General features: G+C 32.9%; 1 protein-coding gene across 1 annotated transcript in view; it reads left to right on the forward strand.

The window, feature by feature from the left end:
- EYS (eyes shut homolog) overlaps positions 1-13236 on the forward strand; it is a 1631667-nt gene that overhangs the window by 1035219 nt on the left and 583212 nt on the right. The window contains exon 28 of the mRNA XM_047102761.1: positions 8900-9050. Coding sequence (XP_046958717.1) covers positions 8900-9050 — 151 coding nt within the window. The remainder of the gene's footprint in view (positions 1-8899; positions 9051-13236) is intronic.

The raw sequence follows: 13236 nt of genomic DNA on the forward strand, positions 1-13236 counted from the left end.
TTCTGCTGGTTTACTTTATCCTTTTAATGCTTTAGAAAAATAAAAATTTAAATATATTCTGTGAATATTCAGAAATTATGAATATCATGTTTAAAATATTTATATAATTTTATCAAATATAAGGTCTAAAATGTACTAAATTAATTTATGAGATTTTATTAGTGTTTTTTTTTTCAATTTTTTAATGTTTATTTATTACTGAGAGACAGAGAGACACAGCGTGAGCAGGGGAGGGGTAGAGACAGGGGGAGACACAGAATCTGAAGTAGGCTTCAGGCTCTGAGCTGTCAGCACAGAGCCCAACACGGGACTCAAACTCACAAACTGTGAGATCATGACCTGGGCCGAAGTCAGTCGCCTAACCAACTGAGCCACCAGGCACCCCAGTTAGTGTTCTTTTCTAAAGTAGATATTTCATCTCAAGGAATTGTGACTAGAAGTGGCTTATTGCTCATAATGATAAAGATAATAATTGGATATATTGTTCCTAATTAAATTTAATCAGTGATCTTAGTATCTAATAATCTAATATCAATTAGATATATAATATCAATAATCTAATATCAATTGAGTATTGTTTTACAGATCCTGAAATATAATTTAATTAGAACCACTATAATTAATATATGATATTAACCATCTCACTGATATTTAATCTCGATTACAAATGCAAAAACATATTTTAAAAATCCATTTATCCAGTGGGAATATCTGAAATTTTATCAGGGAACAGTCTTTGAGAAGAATTATGACATGATGTGGAAACCCTTTTCTTCCATATAAGAACACAAAGGAAAAGAAAAATGTCCTCAAGGTTCCCAAAGAATGAACCCCAAAAGAAAAATTAACTAGTATAATACTGAGTTTAGAACTCGCCAGAAAACAACTCAATTGCATGATATTTTCAATACTAAATTCAGAGCTTTTAGCTACTATTTGCTCAGCTGCCCATAATTGTTAGAAAATCTAACTATGGCTCAATGAATGCCAACCGTTACTTTGCCAGTAGAAAGTCCCATGAGCACAGAGATAATCCTATCCTAACATGGAGACCAGGGCCAGACTGTGGTCACGGTGGAGGTGGTATCTAAGCACCTGGAAGCCTGTGGGCTTGTTAAGGGAAAAGTTGATGTATTTCTAGGAACATAGTTGTTGTTATAAACTAAAATGCAAAATTGATTTTTCAAGGTCAGTAGGCCAATGCCTTAGTTTTATTAAAAAGCTAAAGATGGACAAATCATAACTCTGCCAATTGAAGGGCTATTTTTTCACTGGAGACAAAGCAGTTATATAACACAAGAAAACCCTACGTAATTGAATGCAAAAATGAATGGCACACTGTTGGTGGTATTAGATGGTTAAGAGATCATTAATACTGAAAATATTGGTAGCATTTTAGGTAATAAGTGAAGCTTAAGTACGTTCTTAAGTATTAGCAGCATTTAAGTGGATAGAAGAGAAACCTAGGCAGGTTTCTCTTGGTTTAAATTTCAAGTGAAGATTTTTAGACTTAATTTTTTGATAGTGATCTACTATCCAAAGTTTTTTTTTTTCTTTGATGTTTATTTATTTACTTTGAGAGAAAGAGAACACTTGCGGGAGTGGGCAAGCAGAAGAAGGGTGGAGGGAAAGAGAGGGAGAGAGAGAATCCCAAGCAGGCTCTGCACTGTCAGTGCAGAGCCCAACACAGGGCTCAATATCATGACCTGAGCCAAAATCAAGAGACAGACACTTAACTGACTGAGCCACCTAGGCACCCCTACCATCAAAGTTTTAAATCAAGAATTTAACTTACTTTTTTTCAAGGATGGGATGAAAAGTGGAAGCTGGGAGCAATTCCATGTCACCTGTGGAAACTACCTGAATATATATGGTAGGAATTGAATTGGCCTTCTTAACAGAAATATCCCCTATTTATGTTTAATTTCCTTTTAAAAAATCAATTTTTATAGTGAACTTACTAAATTTCTTCTAAGTTAAATGCATATAAAATAACCCTAGAAGGGCACCTGGGTGGCTTAGTCAGTTAAGCCCCATGTAGGGCTCTGCACTGACAGAGCAGAACTTGCTTGGGATTCTCTGTCTCCTCTCTCTCAGCTTCTCTTTCTTTCTCTCTCTCAAAATAAACCAATAAAACCAATAAAATAGTGTATTGGCATCAAATATATCAATTGAGGTCTATCTTTTATTTCTGTTTGTGAATAGACAGTTTAGGGGTCTAAATCCTCCCTGAAAATATAATTGTTTTGATTTTATAGTAATTTCTTTATATGTTTATGGCTGATTAAATAAATTAATGGTGTTTTTTGATTTTCTTTTAGATTTTATGTTGAGAGAGAGGGACAGGAAAGGAGGGAGGGAGAGAGGGGAGAGTAAGAAGGAGAGAGAATCTCAAGCAGACTCCACGCTCAGCACGGGCCCTGTGTGGAGCTCAATCTCACGACCCTGGGATGGTGACCTGAGCCAAAATCAGAAGTCAGACTTAACCGACTGAGCCACCTAGGCACCCCAGTGATGTTTTCAGTATAAATATGATAGGCAGTTAATAAGGAAAATACACACATGTACATGTTCTATAGTGAGGTTTATCACTGGCAATTAAAAACTGCTTTCTTAAATAAAAGATGGAAGTCAGTAATTTTAAACAATGACTTTTATAACACTGAAGAATAATCAGATGAGAGAGTTAATACCCAACATAATGGAATTTTACTATTTGCTGTCTTTTTGATCATATATGTGTAAGATTGACCTATTCCATGTATTCCTTCTAGGCTTTGCTAAGACATGTGGAAGCTTAGAAATTGTTGCTGTATGATGATAGGCATGCAAATAATAAAACAGTCGGTCACCCACATCTCTATTGTGTTCAGCATAGTTATTTGACCTTTCCTGGCATCTACCCTGACTACCTAAATGTAATGAATAGAATTTATGGCCCACTAAACTTTTCTTTCAGGTTCTAATTGGTGGAGAGTTGTTAATGATTACTATTATGTGAATACAAATGACAAATATGAGCAATCACTGCAAGTTTGGGAGAAGAATAATTACACGTAGTTCAAACACCAGGAGTCCTGAAAAGAGTTCAATGTATATTTATAATTATGCAAAAAAATATTTGTTCTACTCATTTGACCTTTAAAGCACCCCGTGTGCTGATTTTAGAGAAAGCATTACAAAGCCTTGATGGAAAAATTTTACACTGCATGGTGTGCTAGGCAAACTGTATCATCAGCAAATGCTAAACAATAATGTTGTAAGACTGTTTTCTTACGTTCAGTCAATTCCTGTTAGATTCAATCGGACACAATCAGAACAGCATTGCCTCCACTCTAATAAGCCTAAGGGGAAAGATATGACTGCTGTTAAAAAGTGTGTCTCTTGAATAAAGTAACAATCCTGCTAGATGAAATATTAGAATTGCATTTTCGGCAAAGAACACATGATGGTCTACATTGTTATAATGGACATTTACTTACTTTCATCTTTCTTCAGCTTAGCTGCCAGCTCTCTGGAATAGGTGTATGAGAAAAGATAATATGCCATCCATGTATTCATTTACAATGGGTAATTTATTTCAGAAATGATAATAGCTTTGAAAACAAGAATAACCAATGCAGAATTTTAAGTATGAAAGAAAAATTCCCATACTTATCCAAAGGTGAAAGCCTACAGAATTAGTATATAGGAAATAGTGTTCTTGATGGTGAAGAAGTTTCCCCTCTGAGACAATGAATAGAAATTGTACTACAATAATAAAAACCATAATAAATTTTAAAGAAAAGCCACCAATGTGATATATTTATAATTAGTCTCCTACCATCATATATGAATCTTTCCCTAATACTCTTGAGTTCTTCTGTTTGTTTATTCAGGTGATGGCAGGTCTATAGCTTAGAGTTGATAATCAAAAGCCAGTCACCTGATATGTTACTATTCATGCAGAAAACCTTTTTAAGGAATTAATGTGGCTAACACAAATTAAGAGAGACAGGTCTTGATATTTTAACAAAAACTATTATCAGGTCCAGCTCCAATTAAAGAATCAAATTCCATACTCTGTTAACATTAATACTGTTTCACTGATGTGATTAGAAGATAATATAAAAGATCTTCCTATACGTTGGGTCAAATGATAGCTCTGTCTTCTCAGTACTGTAGTTATCAAAATCAGTATCAGTCAGAACTTTACCAAATAAACAGATCCAGCAGAAGATATATATTAAGAGATTTATTTCAAGGAATTGGCTTATATGATCGTGGCATCTGTCTGGATAAGTACAAAGTCTGAGGGGCAGGTCTGCAGACTGGAAACCTCTGGGTGGGGGCTAATGCTACAATCCACAGGTGGAATTTCTTCAAGGGAACTTCAGTTTTGCTTGTAAAGCCTTTCAGTTGATGAATGAGGTCTACTCAAATTTTGAAGGGTCATCTCCTTTACTTAAAGTCAACTGCTTGTAGATGTTAACCACACCTACAAAATGCCTTAACAGCAACACCTAGATTAGTGTTTGAATAACAGGAGACTGTAGCCTAGCTAAATTGCCACACAAAACTAACCATCACAGACACAGTAGATTGAGAAAAAATTTTGAAGAAAATTTAGCAATATATAATGGAAATGTTGAGAAAGCTTATATACCGCAAATTAACTTCTAGAAATTTTCCTAAGAAAATACATTGATGTGTGTATCAAGATGCATGAAACAGTCATATATTTTAGTTTTACAGAGAAGAGTGAAAATACAAAGATTCCCAAATACCAATGATTGAACATTTTAGAAATAAAGTACAAACATATGAACTATTACTATACATTCATGAAAGTTAATAGTTTGGAATAACATTAACATACATAAATGTCTTATGTTATTAAATTAACAAGGCAAACTCCAAAAGAGTTTATATGTTACATTCCCAACTTCAGGGAACATTCTGTAATGAAATGACAGTTTTAAATTACAATACAGTTATAATGGTTCCTTCTGATAAATGCGGGTTATTGTGCCTTTTTCCTCTTTGATATTTTCAGCATTTTATGAAATATCTTCTAATAAATAAAGTACATGCTATCTTCAAAAGAAAAATGCTGTCATTCGTTAAGCACCTCTTTTATTTCAGATAGTGTCTTGTAAAACTGCTCATTATTCAACACATACTGTAGTGTTTGCAACATACAAGGCCCTGTTGTACGTATGAGGATACAGGAGTAACATAACAAAGGCCTCTGTCTCCCCATACTGTTGACATTGTAGTGCATGAACTATAATCTCCATACAGAATAGCATGTTCCACATGCTTAAAGTAGTGAAGCTTAAAGATCTGGTATTGAACTGAACTCTCATTCTCAACTATAGACAAAGTCCTTAAAACTCCGCTTTATTCATTTCACTTCTAGCCTTCACCATCTCTCAAAATCTCACACTGTAATATCTCTTATTCTTCACTCTTCCTCTCGTAATCATCATAATCACACAGAGGTCAGTTCTGGAATATTTCTACTCTGTATTTGTGTGTGGTCTGTATTGCACAACTTAGAACCATTGTGTATTGAATTAATATGTATTTTATATCACACTTTTTCATTATTCTCTAGTCAGATCCATAAGAGTAAACACCACTGTTGAATATGGACTAAATACAGATCTTTAAAGGAAGAAAAAAAAATGTTCTTCTCATTTGGATAAAATATTCTAATTTGTAATATAAATATGTAAATACATATGCATATGTATTTTAGATACATATATGCAGGTGTGTATGCACACCTGTATGTACATGTGTGTATGTATACAGGCATGTGTATTCCTTTACATTTTAGAATTTAGAATGTAGAATAACTTTTGTTATTGTTATTGTATTGTCTTGATTAAAAATGCCACGGACAACATTTGGAATAAAAAATAGATTCTTAATGATAAACAGGCTGAAGTGTCAAAAAATCTTTTAAGAAGAGTTCAAACAGAGAATACTTGGTATACCAAATATTAAAATAAATTGTCCCACTAGAGTAATTAAAGAAATATACTCGGAATCAAGTACACTGAAGAGCTATAAAATACGAAATGAAGAAATACTATATACATGAAATATTATTGTGAATATTAGTGACCTTCAAATCCATGTATAAACATAAAATATAGGCAAATATTTATTTCTTTGTTGGGAAGGATTTTCATTCAGAGAATATATTGAAAATACTAATAGATCTTATATGAGTAGAAATATAAAACTAAACATTTACTTCTGGGAACATTTCCTAAGATTAAATAAGAGTGATATGACCTCATAAATTAGTATCATGTACGCATTTATCACTTTAAAATCTTAGAAACTAAATATCCAACAATATGTTATGTAGTCACATAAGAGAAATTATGCACATCAGAAAGATTTAATTTAGATGTATAATTATTGACGTATATTTTATTGATATAATTATAAAAACATAAAATTAAATATGATTACCCTGTTGATTATTTTTAAAAACAAAATTTAACAGTAAATTTCAAAGATCTTAGTGGCTTTATTCAGTGATTCATGAATATGTATGTATTGTATATATACTATCTTTTCAGTTATTATAGCTATAATCAACAGCCAAATAAATATGTTTGATGGCTTAATGGGTTTCCTTTGCTTAATGAAATATGGGAAATTTGTTCATTAACAAAGTCTTAGTGAATAATTGCTAATACTATTTCAATATCACAAAACAGTATGAAATATTTTTCCAAACATTAAAATTTAAAGATTGATTGGAGAAAAGTAGTTGTGCTTTTTATTTTTATCATTTAATGAATAACTTCCTAGAAGCTGTATCCTCCCTAAGATATTTTTAACAGCTTAATTGTAAGAAGTAATTAACCCAGAAAGCTTCTAGTTTGCTTCTAAATACAGCATCCAAGAATATCAAATGGGTTCTAAAAATGTTCAGTACATTTTTTCCCATGTTCTTAATATACAGAACAGCATGATCTTTTCAAAAACTTTTCAGAACTTTCTTTATCATAGCATTAATATTGGCTGCCATGTTATACATGGTTTTAGTTTTATTAACTTTGTATCATGATATAGATAAAAGGAGGATGCAAAAAAAAATCTCCAAATATTTTTTAAGAAAAAATGTATATGCATTATAGATATGATTTATTTAATTGCTCCTATTCTTTATTCACTACAAAAATGTGTAAATGTGTGTGTGTGTGTGTGTGTGTGTGTGTATTCACATATACAGAACACATTTTCTGGGGTCATGAGAACATTTCTAAAATTGACCATATGCTGGGCTATGCAGGCTAAGTGAATAAATTTCAAGAATCAGAAGCAAACAGAATATTCTTTGAATAAGTTTGATTTGAGCTTTTATAGTATTTTATAATATAAAAGATAACCAGGAAGTCCCTGTACAGTTCTGAATAATCTTGGGCCAAACAAACAAAAAAATCACAAAAGAAATTAGAAAATATTTTGAATAGATGATGAGGAAGAACTTTTTGTGCATAGCTAAATTTATTCTTAGAAGTTTTACAATCTTGAGAGCTTGTGTTAAACAGCCTAGAAGCAGGAGAATAAATTAAGCCCAAAGAAAGTGAAAAGACAAAAATCATAAAAATAAGAACAGAAGCTAATGGAGTAGAAAATAAACATAGGATGGCAACTGTCAACAATGCCAGAAGTGTGTTCTTTGAAATTGGCTACTCTCTACCAAGATTAATCTACAAAACAAATAAAATGAGAAAAAGCACACATAGCCAATATTATAAGAAAGAGAGACATTGTTAGAGTCTCAACACCAATTACATCTTTACTGGCAATAATGTTAGGCATAAATATATTTTATGCCAATATTTTGGATAAATAAAAGTATTTTATGCCAGTAATTTTGAAAATTCAGGTTAAATGAAAATGTTTCTAAAAAAACACAACTTAGTAAAATAGATGTGATAATACATATATATCTGCATTGATTAAATACATTAAATCCATCCTTAGTAACTTCCTCAAAGACAACTCCAAGTCCAGGGGGCTGTACTAGTGAATTCTACAAATATTGAAAAGTAGAGATAACGTCAATATTTTATTAACTTTCTGAAATAATAAAAGGACAGCATCATCTTGATACCAAAATTTAATAAGAGTAATACCAAGACAGGAGGGCTGAGGCCAATCACTCTGTTTAACATATATATTCCTTAATATATAGAAGAGTGAATCCTGTGTTATGTAAAATCGACATACATTACGGCCAAGTACATTTATTTCAGGAATGCGTTCAAACATTAAAAAAAAAGCATAATTCATCACAATAAAGAGAAAAAAAATTTTATAATCTCAATTCAAAAAGATAAAGTAAGAGGATTTATACTTCAAATATCTGGACTTAATAAAAAGTATCAGTATTTCAGACAGTGTGATATTGGTACAGGGGTAGAAGTATAGACCAATAAAATAGAGTGCCTGGGAACATACTCACACACACACACACTCACTCCTATAGTCAAAGGTATGTTGTACACTGGATAACCATATTTAAACCTGATTCTTTTCAATATTTTTCACACAGAAAATTAGACAATGTAAAAAACTGAAGTAGAATATTATGCTCTTAATGTCATTTTAGTCACTGATGGGAATGTTCCATTTATTATCAGAATTTATTTCATTAAGTGATTGCCACAATTTGTTGTTTTGTCAAAATTTAACTTTGTATTTATGTACTTAAAACATTAAGGGTTTCTAATGTAGAACAGATTAATCTACTGATAACTTTGTTGGCTTTATGGTGAGATAATCTGTTTACTTAAATGTTTCTTTTGTTAATAGCTTAATTAATTGGTCAAATGTTTATACAACACATGCTAAAACCATAAATTTTTTCCCTAAATGGTTGTAGGCAAGAATTTGATCCATGTAGAGCTGAACTGACTATTTTAGGAAGGACTATGAAAACAAGTGAATCTATCAATCACATATCTGGAAAACCCTTGCCAGAATCAGGATCTGTCTTTATTGGTGGTTTTCCATATCTTCGTGGAACAAACCAGGTATTTCTATTGATATCTTAAAATATATTTATTATGTCATTGTATGAAAAACAGATTGGAAAATTTTAGAAAAGTTTCCTAGTTGATGGAGCTGTCTTCATGGTTTTGAAAAGAGAGCATGAACAATTCTACTAAGATATCCTACTGAAGCATACTAAAAGTTTACTGTTCTCATTGTACAGAATTGCTTTGGTTGTCAGGCTGCTTTCCCATCTTATGGCTATACATGTGCATTATACTTAATGATAATTTTAAACATATGGGCTTTTGTTCACTCCTATGCTAGTGATTTCCTTGGATATATGAGTGGGTCGGCTCAAGAACACACCACAAATCTGATTCAAGAAATGGATCTGGAAGACCATTCCCAGTCTCCACTTCATATTGGGTTTTTAAAATGTAAAAATGTTCTCTGCAGAGGTTTGTGCATATGCCAACCCGTTCTCTAAATTTTCATTTAGATAATAGCTTATTGTCTTCATTATTAACCTATATTTTTGGATAAGAGCTTTCATGCTGACTTAAATGTTATTGATCATTGGCTCCATTTTACGTTATTATGGAGAATTACTTTCACAATTTAGGGTTGCTTGTTAAGTGTACCAATAGCTTATTACATCTTTTCTCTTACTGTATTTACAATTGTGCTTTACTTATGTGAACATACTATTTTAAAATACTGGAGATCTAAAATGCTGTTATTTTGAAGCCCCACAAGTAATATAAATTGGGTATAAATCTACTATTGGTAAGCTAAAAAAATTCAAAGCAAATTTACATAAAGAACAAAAGTCACTTGCATAGTTGATGTGATGCATATGCCTTCAGTGAAATAAGGGAATTCTTTATCTGTAAGCATGCAGACGTTATTTTAAATTCAGCTTTACTCCATTAGACTTTTTGTGACTTTTTCTATAGTAATGCACTTCACTGACTTTTTCCTAGATACAACAAGACTATAAGCTCTATAAGAGTAACACATTTCTGTTTTGTTTACCTTTTTATACCTCAAGGCAAGGACAGTTTCTGTCACATAGTAGGTGTCCATAAAACATCTTGTAAATGTATGATCAATTAAAGAATGGATGATAGGATTACAAAAAACTTACATAAATGAATCTTTAGTCATATATATATACACATATATATATTTATGTATATATACATCCCAAGTAAAAGATGAGTTCTCATATAGAATTTAATATTTGTGGGCACAGATTAATTAACTGCAAGTTCTCAAGACTCAAGGAGCTATTACTCTGTTGAGGATACAGGAGCAGTATAGAAAAATAGAAAAGAAAACCTCCTAGTCTCCCTAGGGGAATAAGGGGGTTTGTAGTTAGGCATAGATGTGAGGGATGATCAAGTGCCTACCAGGTAAGTAATATGTAGGCTGTCATTCCAGGCAGACAAAATGTCACACACTCAGGCTTAGGTAATGGAAAGACCTAGGAGAGGGGGAGTGGGAGTGGAAATAACTCACTAATTGTGGAGGCATGGAGTTTGATGTGAAATGAGCAGAAGGAAGACTTGATGTTGGAAAAGGCAGGAGTCTGAGCATCATGGATCCTGTATAAAATATAAAATATTATCTGTTTTTATACTGGTGCCTGTAGGAGCCATTTAAGAAGTTTGAACAAGTAGTGATCTTTAATAGTTTTTACTCTGAAGCACCTGAAGTATAGGATTGGAGGTATTTAGACTACAGGTCAAGAATTGATAAAGTTAGGTAATAGCAACAATTAAACAAGAAATGGTGTTGTGACAGTAAGGGTGAGAGGATGACTATGAAAGCTATCGAGCTCATAATAATTATAGGAAAAAAATGGAAAAAGTGGAATTTGAATTACCAGTTTGTCTTATGTAAGCAGAGAATGCATAGTGTCTTAAAAAAGATGGGGATCACAAGATTATTTATAAAGATGGAAGTTCATTTTTACATTTGCATTAATTTTTGGTAGAGATGATTTTCAAATATTACCAGCTGGTTTGCCATGACCGCTAATTCATCAATCCATTGCATCAGTACATTCCTGTTGCATATCATCCTATCAGCGGGACATTGTGATACAGAGTAAGTCATTTGAAATATGGGCCTTGAGTTTTTAAGAGATCCTGAATATGGGAGTCTTTATACATGTGATGGTGGAAGCCACGATCACTGATTGGATTGATTTTGTAGAATGAGAGAAGAGAGGATTAATTATTGGAGATCAGCAATTTAAGAGTGGGCTAAAGAAGAGGGGCACCCAAAAACGGTTAAAGGGTAGAGGAATTGGTAATAGAACAAGGGGAAATATGTCACAAAGACAGAGTTTCCAAAAGGAGTATATATGTTCAACACCAAAGCTACAAAAGGTCAACCAGCAGTTTCAGAAGAACAATAAGAGCAGGAAAAAAATTAACTTTTTAAGGAAGAATAAATGGAAGAAGAAATATTTTTGATTACTGTTTCTAGAAGCTTATTAATAAAAAGAGAAAGGTAGTTATCTAGGGGAGGACAGAGTATCAAAGTAGAGTTGCAGAAATAGGTAATAACTGACTATATTCTGAAGACTTTGTCATTCAAACCTTTGTTAGAAAGGATTAGCATTAACTAAGGGATACTCTCATAAAAACTTGATTCTCATTCTGTGATGTAGAACAACTGGACATTTGTCACAATCAATTTAGAGAAATTTGTGTGTAGACCAGTGAAGTTACCTTGAAATTAAAGGGACTGCTAACTAAGCAACTTTTCCCTCCTTGCTAAATATGCTGTGTTCCTGTATTTGGAAGATTTTATGTCAGTTCCTTATTGAATTTTTATTCTTATACTGTTACTCTCTCATAGTACTTACGTGTGTTATGTGTGTGTGACATTCACTTAAATTGCTATATATTGAATGATTGATACAAGCAAAATATAAAATGTCTATGATAATACTTAAAGAGAAATCATATGAATCAGAAAACAGAAACAACTTTGTGAACTTGTTTCTGTGCAGTATGGCCCCTTTGAATATCTAAGTATCATGCAGGCTGTAACTATCTAATTATTGTGTTCTGATTAAGAGCTGCTGTTTAAGCACAGTGGGTTGTCAGTACTCAGAAAATTAAAAACAACAGGTTTGCAGTATTAAACACTAAGAAAGAGAACTATAGTTGAGTCTTCAAGCCAGTAAGTACTAAGTTACACTTATTCTCTTGCCTCTAAGTTTCCAGTAATGTCTTTCTGTACTGGCTAGAGCCCCTCCACGTAATCAGAGCCCCTAATCCAATGCGTATATGCTGACAGGTTGTTTAATGTTTCCTTTAACAAAAACACACAGAGCTCAGTAGGGAGGAGAGAATGAAACAGTTAGGCATTTTCAGTTTTGTGCCTGAAGTGTGAAAAACTCTGTTTCTCCCTGAGGACCGTAAATGATGATAACTTCCAAAGTCCGAGAGTAAATGCCCCCTCTCTGGTGTAGGAAAACACTTTTCCATAGTAGTGCATTAATTGTTTTATACTTTTCAATGCATGCGCTCCTGCCTTGGGTCTAAGTTGCTTAAGGACACCAAGCCTTAATTCTTTAACAAAGCACAAACCAAGTTACAATGGTACCAACTTTTCTCTTTGCTAAATATAAAAGGAAATAAGATAGTTATACAAAGAGATAGTATTGTTAATCCTCTAGAGGATTTTTTTTCTTTCTGCAAAAATTGAAAACAAAATGTGTTCTGTAAAGATGCTAGTTATTTTTCACATTCAAGTCAACCACTAATATTAAAAACAGAATTTATGGTAGCATATACTTTTATATAGGATAGGAATTTTTGAAGACTCAGTGACTATCTTAATCCATTTGGGCTGCTATAACAAAAATACCATAAACATTAATTTTTCATAGTTACGAAGGTTGGGAAGTCCAAGATCATGGTGCTGGCAGGTTGGAGTCTGGTGAGGGCCCCTTTTCTGGTTCATAGACGACAGCTGCTGTCTTCTAACTGTGTCCTCAACGTTGGCAGAAAGAGTGAGAGAGTTCTCTGGGATCTCTTTTGTAAGGGCACTAATCCCATTCATGAGGGCTCCACCCTCATGACCTAATCACCTCCTGAAGACCTCCTCCTCCTCCTAATACCAATTTATTGAGGACTAGGATTTTAATGTGAATTTTAGAGGGACACAGACTCTGAGTTCATAACAATGATTGATTAAAGAATC

The sequence above is a fragment of the Lynx rufus genome, unplaced genomic scaffold (genome assembly GCF_022079265.1).
Source record: "Lynx rufus isolate CCGP_SWC_20201006 ecotype Redwood Valley unplaced genomic scaffold, mLynRuf1.p SCAF_6, whole genome shotgun sequence".
Classification (NCBI taxonomy): domain Eukaryota; kingdom Metazoa; phylum Chordata; class Mammalia; order Carnivora; family Felidae; genus Lynx; species Lynx rufus.